The sequence below is a fragment of the Herpailurus yagouaroundi genome, unplaced genomic scaffold, assembly GCF_014898765.1.
Source record: "Herpailurus yagouaroundi ecotype Mexico unplaced genomic scaffold, PumYag 193, whole genome shotgun sequence".
In the NCBI taxonomy this organism is placed as follows: domain Eukaryota; kingdom Metazoa; phylum Chordata; class Mammalia; order Carnivora; family Felidae; genus Herpailurus; species Herpailurus yagouaroundi.
Window position 1 is genome coordinate 5476093 of NW_024412424.1, and position 21245 is coordinate 5497337.

At 38.9% G+C, this 21245-nt stretch overlaps 1 protein-coding gene and 1 long non-coding RNA gene across 2 annotated transcripts in view; both read right to left on the reverse strand.

Annotated features, from left to right (window-relative positions):
• Positions 1-20980, reverse strand: part of SETD2 (SET domain containing 2, histone lysine methyltransferase) — a 67694-nt gene extending 46714 nt beyond the window's left edge. The window contains exon 1 of the mRNA XM_040445170.1: positions 20270-20980. Within this exon, the coding sequence (XP_040301104.1) occupies positions 20270-20965 (696 nt within the window). The 5' untranslated portion in view covers positions 20966-20980. The remainder of the gene's footprint in view (positions 1-20269) is intronic.
• Positions 1128-3238, reverse strand: LOC121011130 (uncharacterized). The gene is made up of 2 exons (XR_005781504.1): positions 1625-3238; positions 1128-1436 (listed from the first exon to the last, which is right to left on the reverse strand). It is a non-coding gene; the product is annotated as an uncharacterized LOC121011130 (long non-coding RNA).
• Positions 20981-21245: the final 265 nt, after the last annotated feature.

Here is a 21245-nt window from a genome sequence, read left to right on the forward strand (position 1 = left end):
CTATTCCATGTACTGTATTCTCTTTCATGTGCTTTTGTCTGATGCTTCATAAAGAAAAAAATAACTCTATCAATGAAATAAGATGCTATTAAAAAAAGACAGCAAGATAAGAACAAATAAGAACTCTGATGGAAAAAAGAGCTGAATGTCACCCAGAAAGCAGACCAAAAAGTCAAGAAAGAAAGTGGAAAACCAAAAAACAAAATTAGAGGATAAGCGCTAGATAACCTACATCTAACACAGACATGCCAGAAAGCATGAGAGAGAAAACTGAGGAAGTAGGAAAAAACAAAACACCCTCTCTCTCTCTCTCTCTCTCTCTCTCACACACACACACACACACACACACACACACACACACACAGTTTTTAGAACTTAAAGACATGAGTCACCAGATGGAAGAAATGAGAGCACCTACCACAACAAAGGAATCGAAATGGCATCAGACTTCAATAGACAGCAACACTGTAAGCTAGAAAATGATACAATGTCTTGAACATTTTAAAGAAAAATTTATTTTCAAATGATAATTATGATTTGCCTAACAAGCAAGAACAAAATAGAGGCATTTTTCAGATCGACAAGGTCTCAAAATTTTTTACCAGAAGAGAATGTTGAAAACCAAGACTATATGGGGCGCCTGGGTGGCTCAGTCGGTTAAGTGTCCGACTTGGACCCAGGTCACAATCTCGCGGTCCGGGAGTTCGAGCCCCGCGTCACGCTCTGGGCTGATGGCTCAGAGCCTGGAGCCTGCTTCCGATTCTGTGTCTCCCTCTCTCTCTGCCCCTCCCCCGTTCATGCTCTGTCTCTCTCTGCCTCAAAAATAAATAAACGTTAAAAAAAAAAAAAAGAAAACCAAGACTATGGAGGGTCTAAGATTCAAGATTCTCAATGTGTCAAACATTTATTTATTATTATTTTTTTTAACGTTTATTTATTTTTGGGACAGAGAGAGACAGAGCATGAACGGGGGAGGGGCAGAGAGAGAGGGAGACACAGAATCGGAAGCAGGCTCCAGGCTCTGAGCCATCAGCCCAGAGCGTGACGCGGGGCTCGAACTCCCGGACCGCGAGATCGTGACCTGGCTGAAGTCGGACGCTCAACCGACTGCGCCACCCAGGCGCCCCTGTCAAACATTTATTAATTAGCTACAGTGTAAATAGTACCACACAAGATACTTTAAAACAAAAGAAAGCAAAAACAACTAACAGTTCCTGAGAGAGTGATGGGAAAACGCTGAAAAGTAATGTAAATGAATTACTTAGCACTTAGAATATGATACAGGCATATATTAACATATATTTGCATATAAATTCAACAAGTGGGCATTTAATATAGGTCAAGTATCCAAGCTCTACTTTTGTGCAAATAACCAGAAGTAGTGGCTGCTTAACATAACACCTGCAAAAGATGTAAAGATGTCATTCAAGGGGTGCCTGGGGGGCTCAGTCGGTAAGCGTCCTGACTTTGGCTCAGGTCATGATCTCACAGTTTTTGTGTTGGAGCCCAACGCGGGGCTCGAACTCACAAGCCGTGAGATCATGACCTGAGCCAAAGTCGGACGCGCAACCGACTGAGCCCCCCAGGCGCCCCGAAAATGATGATGCTTTTAATAAAAATGTACCTCTGAGAATGATAAACCAGTGTGTAAGAGAAGATTATGAACTTGTATCTAAAAGGCAAGTGGAGGAGTCAAAAGCAAGCTGAAAATATATATCTGAAATTTAGGAAACAGACTAAGGAAAGAGATCCACAATTTGGGAACATCTTAGGAGATCATAACTTATATTGTGGTACTTAGGAGACTGCCGAGAGAGAAAGTACATAGAGAAAAATAGGCTGACTAGAAGAAAATAAAACTTAAAGGTGGAAGGTCTTTATACTTATTCATACAGTATGTTTTCTATTTTTTGATAAACATTTGCCAGCCATTCCACTTCCGGGTATATATCCAAAGGGAATGAAAACAGGATCTCAGAGAGCTGCAGTCCCATGTTCACTACAGCATCATTCACACTAGCCATGATATAGAACCAACCTAAGTGTCCATCAATAGATGGAGAAGATACAGTGTACATGTACATGATGCAGTATTATTCAGTCATGAGAAAAAAGGACATCTTGCCATTTATGACAACATGGATGATCCCTGAGGATATTATGCTAAGTAAAAAAGTGAGGACGTAGAGAAATTAGAGAAATTAAAAACCTTACACACTGCAGGTAAAGGTAAAGGTAAAAACCTTATTACATTGCATTGTAAATGGTACAGCTGTTGGGGAAAAGAGTCTGGCAGTTCCTCAGAAGTTAAATATAAAGTTACTATGACTCACAAGTTCTACTCATAGGTATATACCCAAGAGACATGAAAACCAGTTTCACACAAAAATGTGTACATAAACATTCACAGTAACTGTATTCCTAACAGTCAAAAAGTAGAAACAACACAAATGTCCATACAAATGAGTAACAAAATTGGGTATATCCACACAAGGGAATAATACTATTCAGCTATAAAATGGAATTAAGTACTGATACATGATACAACATGGATGAATCCTGGAAACATTATGCTAAGTAAAGACCAGATAGAAAAAGCTATACTGTATGATTCCATTTATCCTTATTCAGATTATGCAAATTCACCAACCCACTAAAATTTATTTGCAATCTCCAAATCAGTAAGCTAGAGAAAACTTCTCCAATTCTTCCCCCAAAAAGATGAGTCAACCACTGGTATTTCTGGGTATACTTTTTCCAAATAATGGACTGATTAAGACGATGCCACACTTTTTGCCCAAGTCTCTCAGAATCCTTTCATTACTCTTTCTAAAAATGCTTCCAGTACACTACTACTCTTGTATACTATTTCTTCAGTATCATTTTCACTGACTTTATGAAATCAATGCATTTTTATTTTGTAATAGATCTGTACTGTATTTGTACTACATTGCCCAATTTTTAGAACAGTGAGACTTTGGCTAAGAAACACAACAACCCTAGACAAAGACAGATGCTAATGTTAACAGAGAAGGGATGTTTGGATGACAATCTTTTAGTGTTCAGTTCATCAATTAATGTTTTGTGTCACAATGTTTGTTTTCTAAGCAATTTTAAAACCGTGAAAATTAAGATACTAAGAACACCGTATACTTGTATATCTGTGTGTGTGTGTGTGTGTGTGTGTATCCACATGCGTGGATCCACATCCACATATATATATATATATATATCCACATACGTGCATATGTGTGTGTGTGTATATATATATACATATATACATATATATACATATATATATACACACATATATATACACACACACACACATACGCACGCATGTGGATTTATATATTTAATCACACAAGAGGTAAGTTTTTTTAAGTATTTATTTTGGGGAGAGCACAAGTGGGGCAGGGGCAGAGAGAGGGGGACAGAGCACCCAAAGTGGGCTCTGTGCTGACAGCAGAGAGTCCGATGTGGGGCTTGAACTCACGAATCATGAGATCATGACCTGAGACAAAGAGTGTCCCGAAAGATAAGCTTTTCCAGATAACTGAATGTATTTGAAAAGGATTTCAAAATATCCCACCATATTCTCAGGATTTTTGGGCATCTATGAAGTTTTAGTGTCAAAAGCAAACATGCCAAATATTTATCTGATTACTGAACACTGAAAATTTAGAAAAAGAGGTAAGAACTTAGAGAAACACACAACAACTTTGGGTAAAATAGGACCATGTCATGCAACCTGATTCACATTCTATACACTGGCTTAAAGATTAAAAATCCAGTTTCTCAATTAACAACAAAATCAAAAAATGAACACACAACATAGAACACCTCCATGTCTACAGCCCTACACTACCTCAAGGCCCAATCAAAGAAAATAAACCTACTGGACAAATACTGCTATGTACCATAGCTCCTTTCCTGTCAGCATAAATTCTGTGAAATACCTTCAGTGGTAATGGCTCTATAACCAGGATTTAGTTTCCTTTAACAGAAGGAAGAATTATTTAACTCCTATCATCATGTCCCCGGAGAGCATAAGAGTCTGTGGTTTTACCTCACAAACTGTATTATAAATGGTAGGAGTAGACGGGTCTCCATCAGGTCACAGAGGTCTTAAAATCTGACTACAAAGAAAATTCAGAAGAGAACATAAACGTCTGGAGACTTCATAAAATCACACACTTATGAGAGGCAGAGGAAGGGAGAGTAAAGGAAAGAGGGAGTATAATAATTTTATTTATTCCTTTAACTCCCTAAAGAGACACTCTTCTAACTTCAGACAAATGGGCTCCCGTGAAATGGAAGGTAGTAAGAATCAACCTCAGTTTTTAGCCATTCAGAAAAATAGACAAAACATTGACTGAGTCAAAGTTCTTAAAACAGGAAACAAAAATGTAAAGATATTCAATACTTCATGCGTAAGTGACATGCAAATTAACACTTCAATAATTTTCCGTCTGTGCCAGTCTGACCAAGATAAAGTTACAAAGTACCTGTGCTGACCAGAGTGTAGTGAGATAGATGCCTTTGTGTACATACACTGCTGGTGAGAGTTAAACTGGTACAGAAACTATAAAGATCAATCTGGCAAGACCTATGAATATGACAGAAAACACAGACCAGGACTCAGAGATAATGCTTTTAGTAATTTCTCAAACATGTATATTCCCACATATGTAAACGTGTTCAAAATGATTTATATAAAAGTTATGTGCTGAGCTTTAAAAAAAAAAAAAAAATCAACTGAAATGGCCAAAATAGGGAACTGATTAATAGGATTAAAAGGATAATGATTACGGGGCGCCTGGGTGGCTCAGTCGGCTAAGCGTCCGACTTTAGCTCAGGTCACGATCTCACAGTTCGTGGGTTCGAGCCCCGCGTCGGGCTCTGTGCTGACAGCTCAGAGCCTGGAGCCTGTTTCAGATTCTGTGTCTGCCTCTCTCTCTGACCCTCCCCCATTCATGCTCTATCTCTCTCTGTCTCAAAAATGAATAAACGTTAAAAAAAATTAAAAAAAAAAAAAAGGGATAATGATTATAAGGGGCACCTTAGTGGCTTAGTCAGTTGAGCATCTGACTCGATTTCACCTCAGGGCATGATCCCAGGGTCATAGGATCAAGCCCTGCATTGGGCTCTGCATGGAGTGTGGAGCCTGGTTGGGATTCTCTCTCTCCCCCCCCCTCTGCCCCCTTCCCCTCTCACATATGCTCTCTAAAAAAAAAATAAATAAAAATTTTTAAAACGGAAACTGATGATTGCATACCTTTACAATAAAATACCATGCAGTATGAAAGCTAAGTTCTGTAAATTGGCATGAAACTAGCTTCATAATATATTAAATAAAAACAAGGAGCTAAAGAGTGCTGCCAGTTTTATAAAAAAAGAAATATACACACAGTATGCACACATTATCTCTGGAAGGATATACAAGAAGCTGGTTGTGCTGGTTGCCTTCAGGGAACAGGACATGGGTCAGGGGTAGGAGCAAAACACCACACCGTATGCCTTTTGAACTTTGTATCATGTACAGGAAAGGCCTATTTAAAAATTAAAATAAAAAGAGGAGAAAAAGATAACACGCCTCAGAAGAATCCCCCGACAAAGTACCAAAAAACTTTTTTGGCATTACTGCTGTATTCATGGTAAAGACCACCACCTGAGGGCTATGACATCTCAGGCTGAGGCCTCAGGAACCCAAGACAACTTCTAAATGCTGCTCTTCAGCAAATGCCATACCTTAAAAAGCCCTCCCAGTTCACTGTTGTTCACTTTAAACTTGTCCCCCCGCCCCTCCTTCTTCTCCAGCCTTAACCAGCTTGACTCTAATTCAAAGAATCTACCTTAGAAATGCTCAGTTTTATTCAACACACACCTAAAATGTGCTGGGCTTATGCTAAAAAATACTGAAGCACAAGGTGAACAGGTGACACAAGTGCCTGCTTTTGAGGCCTCTCTAGGCCAGTAGTAAACGCGTGTAGAAAAATAAGGGTTTTCGTGTTAAGTAATCACTGAAGAATAACCAAGATTATGATGATTAAGTGTGTCTCATTTTCAGAGTTCTGTTTTCTAAGCAAATTAACTCCACATCTAAGATTTTTTCTTACACTTTTCAAATGTAACCATCTCTTCTAATTAAAATTTTTCAAACTTTAAAATCACCACAGCCCTCCAAGTGATTGCACTGCAGTTACAGGTTGTACTGGTGAACCCAACGCTGCAGTGACGAGTAGATGGTCATTATTTAACATAGGACTGGAAGTGCTAACCACAGCAATCAGACAAGAGGAAGGAATAAAAGGCATCCAAATTGGTTAGGATGAAGTAAAACTTTCACTATCTGTGGATGATATGGTATTACATATAGAAAACCCTAAAGACGCCACCAAAAAACGACTAGACTGATAAATGAATTCAGTAAGGATGCAGGATACAAAATCAACATACAGAAATCCATGGCATTTTTATACTAACAATGAAGCAACAGAAAGAGAAATTAAGAAAGCAGTCCCATTTACAATTGCACCAAAGATAATAAAATACCTAGGAGTAAACTCAACCCAGGAGGTGAAAGACCTGTACTCTGAAAACTATAAAACACCAATGAAAGAAACTGAAGATGACAAAAATAAATGGAAAAATATTCCATGCTCCTGGATTGGAAAAACAAATATTGTTAAGATGTCCATACTACCCCAAAGCAATCTACAGATTTAATGCAATCCCTATCAAAATACCAACAACATTTTTCACAGAAAACAATCCTAAAATTTGTATGGAACCACAGAAGACTCAGGACAGCTAAAACAAACTTGAAAAAGAACAACACTGGAGATATCACAATTCCAGATTCCCAGTTATGCTACAAGGCTGTAGTAATCGAAACAGTATGGCATTGGCACAAAAATAAGCACAGAGATCAATGGAATAGGATAAAAATCACAGAAACAAATCCACATTTATATGGTCAATGTATCTCTGAGAAAGGAGGAAAGAATAGGAAATGGGAAAAAGCCTCTTCAACAAATGTTACTGAGAGAACTGGATGGCTCCATGCAAAATACTGAAACTGGACCACTGGCTTACTGTATACATGAAGATAAATTCAAAATGGGTTAAGAACCTAAATGTGAGAACCTAAAACCATAAAAATCCTCGGAGAGCACAGGCAGTAATTTCTCGGACATTGGCTGTAGCAACATTTTTCTAAATAGGTCTCCTGAGGCAAGGGAAACAAAAGCAAAAATAAACTACTGGGACGTCATCAAAATAAAAAGCTTCTGTCCAGTAAAGGAAACAACCCACAAAACTAAAAGGCAGCCTACTGTATGGAAGAAGATGTTTGCAAATGACATATCTCACAAAGGGTTAATGTCCAAAATATATGAAGAATTTATACATTATACAACTCAACACCCAAAAAACAAATAATACAGTAAGAAATGGGCATGAGACATGAACAGACATTTCTCCAAACATCCAGATGGCCAAGAGAGATATGCTTAACAACACGCATCATCAGGGAAATGCAAATCAAAACCACAATGAGCTATCACTTCACACCTGTCAGAATGGCTAAAATCAAAAACATAAACAACAGTGTTGGCGAGGATATGGAGAAATAGGAATCTTCCTGTACTGTTGGTGAGACTGCAAACTGGTGCAGCCACTGTGAAAAACAGTATGGAGGTTCCTCAAAAGTTAAAAATGGAATTACCTTACGATCCAACAATGACACTATTGGGTATTTACCCAAAGAATACAAAAACACCAATCTGAAGATATACACCCACCCCTATGTTTATTGCAGCATAATTTCCAATAGCCACATTACGGAAGCATCCCAGTATCCACTGATAGATGAATGAATAAAGATATTATATACATTTACAATAGAATATTATTCAGCCAAAAAATGAAATCTTGCCATTTGCAACAATACAGATGGAGCTAGAGTATCATGCTAAGTGAAATAAGCCAGTCAGAGAAAGATAAACACCATATGATTTCACTCACATGTGGAACTTAAGAAACAAATGAGCAAAGGAGGAAAAAAAAGGAAAAAGACAAACCAAGAAAAAGACTCTTAATTATAGAGAACTGCAGGATACAAGAAGTGGGTTGGAGGGTGGGTGAAATAGGTGATGGGGATTAGTGCACTTAACATGATGAGCACCAACTAATGCGTACAATTGTCAAATCATTCCATTGTAAACACTGTGTGTCAACTATACTGGAGTTAAAAACTTAATTAAAAAAAAAAAAAAAGATTAGGTGATCAAGCCAGTACTCCAGTTAAGAGTAGGAAACCTCCTGGGGCACCTGGGTGGCTCAGTTGGTTGAGTGGCCGACTTCGGCTCAGGCCATGATCTCACAGCTCGAAGTCTCATGAGTTCGAGCCCCATGTCAGGCTCTGTGCTGACAGCTCAGAGCCTGGAGCCTGCTTCGGATTCTGTGTCTCCCTCTCTCTCTGCCCTCCCCTGCTCATGTCCTGTCTCTCTCTCTCAAAAAAATAATATAAACATTAAAAAAAAAAAAAAAAAAAAAAGAGTAGGAAACCTCCTGAGGTCCAGATCATCCAGAAAATACTTTTTGGACCACAGTTCATTCTTTTCCCAACTCACACATATACACATCTCTGTTTGACAAGCTGCTCATATTCATGGACCCCTGCCCCAGAAAAACCCCAGTTTTGCATATGATTTCAGGGGTTCTGAAAATGCTCTGAAGTTCAATCATAGATCACAGTTTGCCAATCTCTGCAGCACGAAGTAAAAAAAAAAAAAAAAAAACAACAAAAAAAGAAACCTTGAATAAAACACTAAAATGGTAGTTTCTAAGATTTCAGAATGAATTTGGACTTATTAGTTTCTAAATCAGAAGCAGATTAAGAGAAATCTGAAGTATTCACCAAAGGTACATAATTATGTAAATTGCCTCGCAAAGATATAGAAGTCACTATTAGATCACCAAAAGGGAATGGAAAGAATACGGGATTTAAATCAGAAGATCCAAGTCAATTTTCAGCTCTGTCACTTAGAAGCTAAGTCACAACCTCATGGGCTTATTTGTTTTCTGTTTTACAGGGAATAAAAACACCACCATGTATATACTTCACAGGGTTGTAAAGATTATATGACACTCATTCAAATATTTTCTGACCACCTATCAAATAAAATACACACACCACAGTTTCAAGAAGCAGTGTGATACCATGGGGAAAGATGAAACTTCTTCACACCTTCATTCAAATATTTATGAAGTGCTAAACGACATATCCTGGGGAGACTTGAATGACCAAGACATAAGCATTCTTTGCCCTCACACTCCGTGCAAGTACGAAAGAAATATTATGTGCTGTGATTGGAAAGGAGGTTATGAGACCATACAGAAAGGGCAGAATACTCTTAGAGGAATGGGAATGGCTTTCCTGGGGAAAGGATGAAACTTACACAAGAGACATCCAAACAGAAGTAAGTGTCTTCAGGAATGAATGAATGTGTGTTCACGTGTGTATGAACATTAGTAGCACAGACCCACTGGGGGGGGCCAGAATGGCTTGATGTGAGACTGCATAAATAAATAAGGACCAGACTATATCATGGTAGGCAAACCTCATGAAGAAAAATGGATTTTATTATAACAGTGTAAGGAACCATATAAAAGTTTTAAATAGGACACTGACATGATCAGATCTTCATTTCCAAACAGCACTCTGGCTACTGATCATAGGGGGCACATAGTAGTCATTCACTACTATTAAGAGGTAACTTATTATTATAACCACTATTTATTTTTTTAAAAATTTTTTTTTCAACGTTTATTTATTTTGGGGACAGAGAGAGACAGAGCATGAATGGGGGAGGGGCAGAGAGAGAGGGAGACACAGAATCGGAAACAGGCTCCAGGCTCTGAGCCATCAGCCCAGAGCCTGACGCGGGGCTCGAACTCACGGACCGCGAGATCGTGACCTGGCTGAAGTCGGACACTTAACCGACTGCGCCACCTAGGCGCCCCTATAACCACTATTTAAATGATACCATAATAAAAGTAACCTTTACTACAAAAATCAAGATATAATCCTTGCCATTGAAGAGCTCATGGTCCAGTGAGGGGACTAAGCAACTAATTTTAGTAATCTGTTAAGATTACAACTACTGTATAGAGAAATACAGAAAAGGACAAAGTATCACAAAGAATGAGCTGCAACTGTAAGTCTAAGTAAAGGAAGATTAAAAAAAAAAAAAAACGGAGAGAAAGAAGAAAAGATATTGCAAGCAAAAAGAACAGCATGTACAAGGCCACGGAAGGGTGAGTACGTATGAACAGCCTGATGTGATTCATGCACTGAATGTGTAAGAAACACTGTTGGGCAAGAAAGTTAGATAAATGTAGAAGTACCTCTCATGCCATACACTAAAGGCTCTCTTCTTGAATTAATGGGAGTCTCTGAGATGCTACTAGAGGTTCCTGTTGATACATCTATTTTTTTTAGTGTGTGTGTGTGTCTGTTTTTTTGAGAGAGAGAGAGAGAGAGAGAGAGAGAGAGAGAGAGAGAGACAGAGAATATGAGCAGGGGAGGGGCAGAGAGAAAGGGAGACAGAGAATCCCAACCAGGCTCTGCACTTTCAGTGTGGAGCCCAACGTGGGGCTCTAACTCACGAACCGTGAGAGCATGACCTGAGCCAAAAATCAAGAGTCGGATGCTTAACCAACTGAGCCACCCAGGCGACCCAGATCACATCTATGTTTTTAAAAAGATAACACGATAGCATATAAAGGAAAATATGAAGGGAGGGAGGAATGGGAGCAAGAAGGACAAACAGGAGGCTGTTCCAACAGTCTAAGCAAGAAATGACAGGAGCCTGAATTAAAAATGGCAATGAGAAGACAATGTGACCTATTTAACATGTAGGACAAAAGAAATCTCAGGTGCTGCAAGAAATACCACCTTTTGAGGGATAAGCAGAATAGTGAAAATCACAGGGAAATCCAAATGATTCAGACAAGGGTGTGGTCTCAGAGTAACAGAAGGAAGGCGAGAGAAACGACAGGTTGAGTAGTACATTATGTGTTCACACATTTACTCATACACAGAAATACACATATGCGTATGTACGTATAGATATGGTCTGGTGACAGCCCCTACAAGCAATGCCCCAGTAGCAATGACTTCATCTAGAGCCCAGATATTGGTTTCTTAATAAGAGTTTCTGTTTGTTTGTTTCAGAGAGAAAGAGAGCAAGCAAGCATGCAGGGGAGGGGCACAGAGAGAGAGAGAGAGAGAGAGAGAGAGACAGAGAGAGACAGAGAGAGACAGAGGATATCCCAAGCAGGCTCTGCACTGTCAGGACCAGGGGCTTGATCTCACAAACCATGAGATCATGACCTGAGCTGAAATCAAGAGTCAGACAGGTAACCAACTGAGCCAGCCAGGTGCCCCCAGATCTTGGTTTCTCAATCTCACTTCACATCATAGAAAGCAGAGTTTATTGGACAAGCGGCCGATTCCAGGGCTGGGTAAGGGAAAGTGCAAGATAAGCCTGGAATAGCATGTCATTCCAGGTTAAAAAACTGACGGCAACCTGTCAAAATCACACAGAGGGAACCTAAAGGGTCTCTCACACTGGCCAAACAAGGGACAATTTAAGCAAATAAATAACAAAATTAATGGATAATTCACTGAATAAAACAAGAACCCAGGAGGCTCTGCAGCATAATTTAGGCACTGTAGGAGTTGTGGTTGTCACACTGTACAAGATGGGTTTTCCTGAAGCTGCTGGTTCTTTTAGAACTCATCAAATTAAGGGGCGCCTGGGTGGCGCAGTCGGTTAAGCGTCCGACTTCAGCCAGGTCACGATCTCGCGGTCCGTGAGTTCGAGCCCCGCGTCAGGCTCTGGGCTGATGGCTCAAAGCCTGGAGCCTGTTTCCGATTCTCTGTCTCCCTCTCTCTCTGCCCCTCCCCGTTCATGCTCTGTCTCTCTCTATCCCAAAAATAAATAAACGTTTGAAAAAAAAAATTAAAAAAAAAAAAACTCATCAAATTAAGGCTGCTCCAATTGGCTCTGCAGTTGGTAGATTTAAGGCAAATCTTGTGTTCAAGGAGACTGAAAAGAAGCTTAAAAAGGGGAACAGTTTGTGAAGAAATTGGTAGTATTTCTGCCTTCAAGGTAAAGGATGGCCCTGGGGGTAAAGAAGCCACCAGGGTGGTGGATGTGACAACAGCAGTTCAGTGCTTCCTAACTCAGATAAGAAGGCTGACTGCAGAGTCCCAATGGCTGACCTGGACTTGCTGGCTTTAATGACTGGTAAAATTAATCTTCAGTTGGCCTTCTTTCAAGGCAAATTGAAAATCACTGGCAATCACTGGCTATGAAGTTACAAAGTCTTCAGTTTCAGCTGAGCAAAACTAAACTGTGAGGAATCCCCTCTGCCTACCTTTGAAAACTAAAGATGAGATATACAGATTTATATCCATATATTTCATTGTCAGAACTTAGAAATTACACACTGGCAAACAGTGTGAGATTTGTTTTTAATGGCTTTTTAAAATTTTTTATTTTTTTAAATGTTTTTTAATGCTCCACATCCAACATGGGGCTTGAACACACAACTCTGAGTTTAAGAGTCACATGCTCAGGGCACCCGGGTGGCTGAGTCGGTTAAGCGTCCAACCCTTGATTTCGGCTCAGGTCATGATCTCACAGTTCATGAGTTCAAGCCCCGCATCGGGCTCTGTGCTGACAGTGTGGAGCCTGCATGGGACTGACTCTCTCTCTCTCTCTCTCTCTCTCTCTCTCTCTCTCTCTTTTTCTCTGTCCCTCCCCAATTCATGCATTCTCTCTCTCGAAATAAATAAGCCTTAAAAAAAAAAAAAAAAAAAGAGTCACATGCTCTACTAAGGGAACTAGCCAGGTGCCCTTAGATTGGTTTTTAATGGCTGTGACCCAGGCGCCTGGTGGCTCAGTTGGTTAAGTGCCGGCCTCCTGATTTCAGCTCAGGTCGTGATCCCAGTGTTGTGGAAGTGAGTCCTGCATCAGGCTCTGCACTGAGCTCTGTGCTGAGTGTGGAGCCTGCTTAACGTTCTCTTTCCCCCTCTGCCCTTCTCCATCTCACACAGGTGTATACACACATGCTCAATCAATCATTCAATCAATCAATACATGCCTGTGACCAATTCTGTTTTTCCTAAACTCTGAGGGAACAGAGCCTGAGGTATACTACTGCTTTGCTGAACTGCATACAAGTGTACATTACAAAGCTAATATGGTTTGGCATAAAATTGAGTTTCAGAATAAAATTAGGAAAAACAAAATCTAAAAGTTATATAAACAAAAGCTCTCATTTTTTATAAAGTATATTTAAGGATCATTCTGCTGAAGATTCAATTTAAGGTTTCCTTGGGAGAAGCAGGGAGGAAACAGAATACCAGTACCTCGCCAGTAATTAGTGTTGCGCACTTAATGTTCTTCATTTATTTTCTATTAATAGTTTTAAAAGTTCTGTACTGGGATGTTTAAAAGAAAACTTTTCCCAAATCAAAATAAATCTGATCAGAGCTTGGCGGGCGGGGGGGGAACTATAGCTGAATGCAGGACTATTTTTAAAATAAAAAAATTTTTTTTACTGGGTTTCCTTCTTGAAAAATAAGTATTTTTGTTAAAAAATAATTGAACAGAGGCATATGGGTGGGTCAATTGTTGAGTGTCCAACTCCTGATTTTGGCTTAGGTCATGATCTCACAGTTTCATAAGATCAAGCCCTACAGTGGGCTCTGTGCTGACAGCATGAAGCCTTCTCTCCCTCCCTCTCTCTGCCCTCCCCTGCTCGCTCTCAAACATTAAAAAAAAACTGAAAATAGTAATAACTGAGCAAATACACGTTTGCTCTGAGATGCAGTTTTCAAATTAGAATCTCCTATTTAACTAAATGTGTAAAGCTCTGTCCTTTGTTATAATTTTCCTTCTTTATAGAAGAAGAAGGAAACATTTATCGTTCTTCCTAGTTTTTCTAATGCCAATGTTATTTCTTATAACTGTAAGATACAGGGTAAAATAATGCTTTAGAAGAATGTTTAATAGAGAATTAAAATAAAAAAAAATAAAAAAATGAGAATGCATGAGCCTAAACTGATAAAAATCAATGAATACAGCACACTACATGGGAGAGCAGGAAAAGCTCTTGCTTACAAGAGGGCTACAACCAAAACAGAGGGGAGCAAAAGGAATGAGAGGTTAGAAAATCACCACTTGGCAACCATCACAGCTGTTAAGTGATTTGGGTAAATTCACTGGATGTTGAAACTAATGAACAAATCTGATAAAAAGCAGATTATTTACACACTTCCAAAGGTGCTCCTATAGGATAATTTTTAATGATAAGGATCAAACAGTAACTTTATGTTGGAAAACCTGGCAGACACCACTTTAACCAAGGGATTGGAGTTGACAGTGCCAATAGTGGAACAAATCAACATCATGTGAAGGATACTCCTTACTATTCCAGACAAAAATGTATAACCTGAACCCAAAAGAAAACTTCAGACAAGCCCAAAATGAGGAATATTCTAAAAAATTTCAAAATATTTTAAAAATTTGAAATGTATAAAAAGCAAAGATAGACTTAGGAACTATTCCAGATTAAAGGATACTAGAGAGATACAACCCAACATAACACTTTAGCTCCAATTCTGGATCAGATTTTTTTTCTTGCTATAGACATTATGGGTACAATTGGCAAAGTCTGAAGGAGATCTGTTGGTCAGATAACAGTATTTTGTCACTAATCTGCTGATTTTAACAAATATACTGCAGTCATATGGAATAATATCCTTGTTTTTATAAAATATGCACTAAAATATCTAGGGGCAATGGATGTCACATCTGTAACTTAAGTTAAAAATTTTTAAGAGAAAATGATAAAGCATATTTGGTAAAATGTTAACACTGGGGAATCTGGGTGGAGGAATAAGAGGACTTTTTAGCTTTTTTTCTATATTTGTCACTAGAATGTGTATCACATACAGAATACATACACAGAATAGTATCCTTGCAGTTTTCCTAGAAGTCTGAAATCACATCAAAAGTAAAAGGAATATTAAGAAAAATTTATACATTTTATTATGGTTACATGTAAGACTAGATTGCACCAACTTATCTATACTCAAAACCTCCCTTAAGTTTCCAACTAACCTGATCATGGTCCTGAGGGAAAAACAACATTGCGTAAAGGTCTCTTCTCTCCCACTTCTCAGACAGCCTTACATCCAAATTAGTCAAAGTAACTTTTCCCAAACAGAGTCAAGACTTTTTTTTTTTTTTTTCAAACTAACTTCATGAGCTATAGAACCATAATCATCATGTCTTTAGGGAAACAGAATTAAGAGTTCATCCATAAGAATAAAGTATCAAAATGACTTCACTCAAAATCAGAATGTTTCAAGCAGCCAGACTCTGAACTTTACCACAGTGCAAAAGCAGCCATAGACAGTATGTAAATGAATGAGCATGGCTGTGTTCCCAAAAATCTTTACAAAAACAAGCAGTGGGACAGACATAGCCAAGCCATGATTTAGATTAAAGGACCTATCCAGTAATAACAAAATGGACTACTAATAAGCTTTAGACCATTTTTGCCTTTTACTAAGTCTGATACTTGTAAAACAAATTTTGGGGCGACTAAGCGACCCAGTTGGTTGAGAGGCCAACTCTTGATTTTGGATCAGGTCATGATCTCACGGTTTGTGGGTTCAAGCCCCACACGGTGCTCCCCACTAGCAGTGTGGAGCCTGCGGTCTGGGATTCTCTCTCTCTTCCCCTCTGCTCTGCCCCGCACGTACTCTCTCTCTCTCTCTCTTTCAAAATAAGTAAATAAACTTAAAAAAAAAAAAAAAACTTTCAATGTAGCAGTATCTAAGATTGCTTCTTCAGGGGCAATTCTAAATTTTAAAGGAGGGGCGTCTGGGTGGCTCAGTTAGTTAAGCATCCAACTTGGGCTCAGGTCATGATCTCATGGTTCACGGGTTGGAGCCCCGTGTCAGATTCTGTGCTTACAGCTCAGAGCCTGAAGCCTGCTTCAGTTTCTGTGTCTCCCTCTCTGTCTGCCCCTTCCTGCTTGTGCTTTGTCTCTCTCTCTCAAAAATAAATAAATGTTAAAAAAAAAAATGTATTTTAAAGGAAAGGGTAATATTGATCCTTATGGATACAGAATAATCTCTACAAACGATTTTGAAATTTATTACAGAAACCCAGGGTACATAATTTCATTTTGAAATGTTGCACAGCAGATTCCACATAGGATATCAGTTACAGACTGAATTTCCAAGTAGTGACTTAAACGTTTTCAGCTGAGTAACCCTATGTTTTATTTAAACTTTCTGTAAAGAGTTTAATGCTTGACTTTCTAGGCAAATAATATGTTTGTTGAATTAAAGATAGTCTTGACATAAACATGAAGAAGAGTATTATTAAGAATAGTCCAACTTATCACATGTACAGAATGGTGCCCCTAAATCATCTAAACCAGGTGTAACTGTAACTACCCAGATTTCATTATAAGGAGAGATGCATATCCTGCAGTCTAAGTGTTTACAAGAGAGGCTCTGGAATCACTAGCCATCATAATCTACTGGGTGTTTAACTGAAAAAAAAAAAAAAAAAAAAACTGCCAAATTCACAGGAACCTTACCTCTTCTTCTCATGATCCAAATGAATGAGGATTTTCCACTCAAGTTATAATCAATCACCACTTATAACCAACTGTTTTGCCCTGTGAAGTCTAGGGTATATTTTCAGCATGAGGGGTGATGTACAGTAATTCCTTTTGCAAATAGAAATATATGCACATGTCCCTGCTGAAAATGTAGCCCGATAAATTTGCACGTGAAAATACATGCTCATGTGTAGTAGCAATGTGTTAGGTGATGTTTCTTGTTTAGGTCTACTTTAGGAGTCAAAATGTGCAAGCCCTGTGGAGCCATGGCAGCAGTCCTGTGTATAGAGGTATAGAAAAAGTAGCTCACTTAATCCTTTCTCGCCAGGAGTCGGGATTTTCCCGGAACGACATCCATTGTCGGCAATGGACGCACCAAAATAACGCCGGCGCCAGTGAGTTAACCACCTCTGTCCTCTTTTCACCTATTATATTTTTCATGCATCATCCAACTTCCCAACCATCTTCCTGTTTCTTCACAGAATGCACGCTAGGTTCTCGTTTTTCTTCAGCACGAAGTTGAAAATGGAGTTGAGAAAAGGAGACACATGGTCAGCTGGTGATGTTAACAAGCTCCTTGCTGCCCTGAGAAGCTAGATGGAAATGGTTCAAGTTACAAGGGGGATCATCATCAGATCTGGGAGGACAAAGAGTAATTCATGAAGCTTCATTCCCTTCCCTCCCACCCTCTTTCATTTACTGATGATCCCTATGGTCTGCCTTCACAGCAAAAATCAAGATTAAGGATCTGAAGCAACCTCTTTCAGTTCTTCACTCCATCCAATGTGTAGAAAGGCCAAGTGGAACACATGTCCAACAATGTTACAGTGGCCCCAGAAGGTCAGGGAAGCTTGGAGTGGCTAACATAACCACAATCTTAGAGTAATGCTTTTTTTAGTACGATCTTGGAATTAACATCAGCAACTAACCCAGTGCTTGGCAATAGGTGCTTAATAAAGGTTGGTTGAATAAGACATTGTCTTTTCTGCCAACGTCTACTTGAATACATAGGTGGAAGTCAGACAGAAGTAGTTAACTCTTTCAATGCCGGGATAGTATGGGTATAGTGTAATCACATCAAGTCCATGTGTTTATCTAAAACATGTTCAAATTATGGGTTTCTGATTTCAATGTTCTGATTAAATGTTGGCTAAAGTTCTTTCTTTCTCTTTCTCTCTTTCTTTCTTTCTTTTTTTCTTGACAACCATAATCAGAGTTTTGGAATTAGAATCATGGTAAATGTTAAACAGAATGATAGATGAATTAAGAGCCCCAGCACCAATGTGTAACAAAACATCACAGTTCAGTCAAGTGACAACATTTCTCAGTCATGCAATTCTAGGTGAGTAATGATTCCAGAGCAAACTAAAGTTTAAAGAAGGAAAATCTCATTCAATGGCTTCCTTGATGCTAAGAATCAGGATACATCCAAAGTATGAAAGTTAAGAAGGATATATTTTAAGTATGAATAAAATTTTGAGCCTCAAGTCAAAAGGATCATCAAGCTACATAGTCCTATGCAACTGCTTTGATCTTTCAGACAGGAGGAACGAGGACAAGCAGGGGAAGAAATAATTTGGTAGGACTCAAAAACGTCTAGAGTGTGACTTTAAATGACCAGTTACAGCTAACTGAGTTAAGGATATCCCAGAGAGTAATTCATACCACTACCATTACAATAAAAAACTACCATAGAGAGAAACGAAAGTATTACTTTTTCCAGGTTTTAAGAAGAGACAGGTTTTTAAAGAAATGATGCTTAAATCTCATTTTTTTAAACTTATGTCAACCAGAGATTTATCAGGCAAAAGTGAACTACTGGGTCTGCCACCCCATTCTCACTCTGTAAAACTATGTCTGTAAGGCCTTTTCTATGCCCATTCGAGTACAGGTCTCCATTTCCACCTTCCTTATGAAGCCAGTCATGCCACAGGCTGTCCTAGCCTCCAAACTCAAGAGGGACTTCTTTCACACTCCTGTGCCCTCACAAAGCAGGCCTTAAATGAAGGTCCACCCACGTGACCATCCCAGCATTTCTTTCTTTTAACTGCAATTCTGGTTCCTGCAGTTCACGTGTTGTATCATAAGCAGATTTACTATGAATTCTTCCTTTTAGGTTTATAAAAAGGAAGGATTTCACAAGGTTTATTAATAAGGTTGAGTAACAATAAACTCTAAGTGGTGCAAGAGTAGCAAACAGGTCAACGAGAACTGAAACCACACCATACTTAAAAAGAGTCTCAACACAGCAAATTACAAATGCCGGAAGTAAGAATAGTGCACAACCAATCAACTACTCCTTTTGTTCAGTGTGAGGTCAGTTCCATATGGGTCAAATCGCAGGATCTAATGGGTGAGTTTTCTAATCATAATTGGGGACAGGTAGGATTCAGTTGTCCATCTTACTGCAAATAAACCTGTACTGCTGGTTTATCTGGTTGCTTCACTTCTGACAGAAGAAAGGAACAGAAAAATAGAAGCTAGGAAGTAACCTGTTCCCACAGGGTCCTCAAGACCTGAATCCCAGATACAGATCACTTACAATCAAAATGTATCACATCTCTCCTAGGCTCATCCTGTTATTCACTTCTGTGTTTATCCAAGACCCAGACTGAGTTTTCTGCAAAGCAAACCCTGTACAACTTGCTACATTTTTAATGACAGATTACGTATGTATTAGGCGTAAGGGTTCCACACCTCTCTATTTTCCTCTAGATAACATCTTTTGACCAAAGAAGTAGGCATTTAAAGGCAGGCCTATTTCAGAAACAATAATGGAACTGAACACCAACTAGCTCCATATAAAGTTGTTTTACTGGAATAGATATTTGTGTTCAATCATTTTTGATAAGAAGTTGCTGAATTACCTTGGTTTTCCAGTTATAGTTAATTTTTAAAAATTAATTTCTAGTTAATCCAATATATTAATTTCCAATTACTTTAAACACTGACTTTTTTTCTTACATACACTCTTACAAAGAATTTTCAAATGTAGAATCATATGTTTGTAACTCAACGTATTTCTGGTTTTGGTTTTAATGTAAGGTGCACTTAAATAACTGAAGTCACTGAGCACCTGGGTGGCTCAGTTGGTTAAGCGTCCAACTTTGGCTCAGGTCATGATCACACTGTTGGTGAGTTTGAGCCCCACATTGGGCTCTATGTGATCAGCCGGGAGCCTGGAGCCTGCTTCGGATTCTGTGTCTCCCTCTCTCTCTGTCCTTCCCCCACTTGTACTGTCTCTGTCTCTCAAAAAATGAGTAAATGTTTAAAAAACTACAAAAAAAAAAAAAAAAAAAACTGAAGTCACTGCTGCGATACGCTTTTCTAAATGAAGAAAAGGGGATATCTGTATATTAGTTTGGCTGGTATATCTCTTGCCAAGGTTTAAAAGATTTGAGACATTTGTAATTAGTTATCAGTAAGAGAGATGGTACTCCATTTTTCAAATATATGTATAGCTAGAAAAGTAGGTAATTCAACTTAAGATTTGTGGAACTCTAGACCTGAGTAATTCAGGTTAAAATAAACAGAAATGTTTCCTTACCTTTAGGTCTTTCCAACTATCCAGGAGCTTGGTGGCCAAATCACTTATATCTACTGTTTTATCTGGCTGTTCCTGGCTCCTCTCACTCTCCACATCAGATACACCCTCCTCTTCATCTTGGGATGGTGTTTCCTCAGCAATAGTTTCTTCCAGTTTCGTGCCATTGCCTTCTTTAGGCTCTATTTCAACATCAGCCTCTGGTTCAGATATGGGTAGCTTACTGGCTTCCATGGCGATTTCACTCTCAACTTTAGACTCTGGCAGCTGTTGTGTGAGTAGCTGTTGTGACTGTAACTCTTCCTCTTCTTCTACAGGGACGTGTTCTAACTGGTCAAGGTCCTCTTTGCCATCCTTGCCTTCCAGCTCACTGGTAGCATCAGATATTGCACTGTCCATGCTATTTTCACTTATAATTTTAAGTCTGCGAAACATGAGCTTCTTGGGGGTATCTGTGTCAGCTTCTGTGCTTAGCTTGGTGGAAGGATCAGGAGTGTTGAGTGGTGTGTGAGCACGTGACGTATTCTCACTTGAATACCCATCTCCTTCACTCAATGGAGGAATGGCAGTTTTGGTCTGAGACCAGCGTTGAATAATTGGAAGTACTTTGCTTTCCTCCAACATATTTTTAGTAGGAATGGGTAAGTGTTCCAAAGTCTTTATAATCTGATTAAACACAATAAAAAAAAAAAATCTCATCACTTTACACAGTTGACTTTTCAAACCTCTGGATGGGACTCAGATCATTTTTGCAAGAGCAGCGGGGTTTCTTTACTGTCTTATTCAGACCAAAGTCTTTATAACTACAGAAGGATTTAAATGTCATAATATTATTTTCCTCCAAAAAGGAAAGAAAACTGTTTTAAGACTGACCAGCAAAAATAAAAATGTGGGCAGGTAACTGCTCACAATATTAAACAGAACCAATTAATATCCTCCACCAGTGCTTCTCAAACCTGAGATTAAAAAAAAAAAAAAA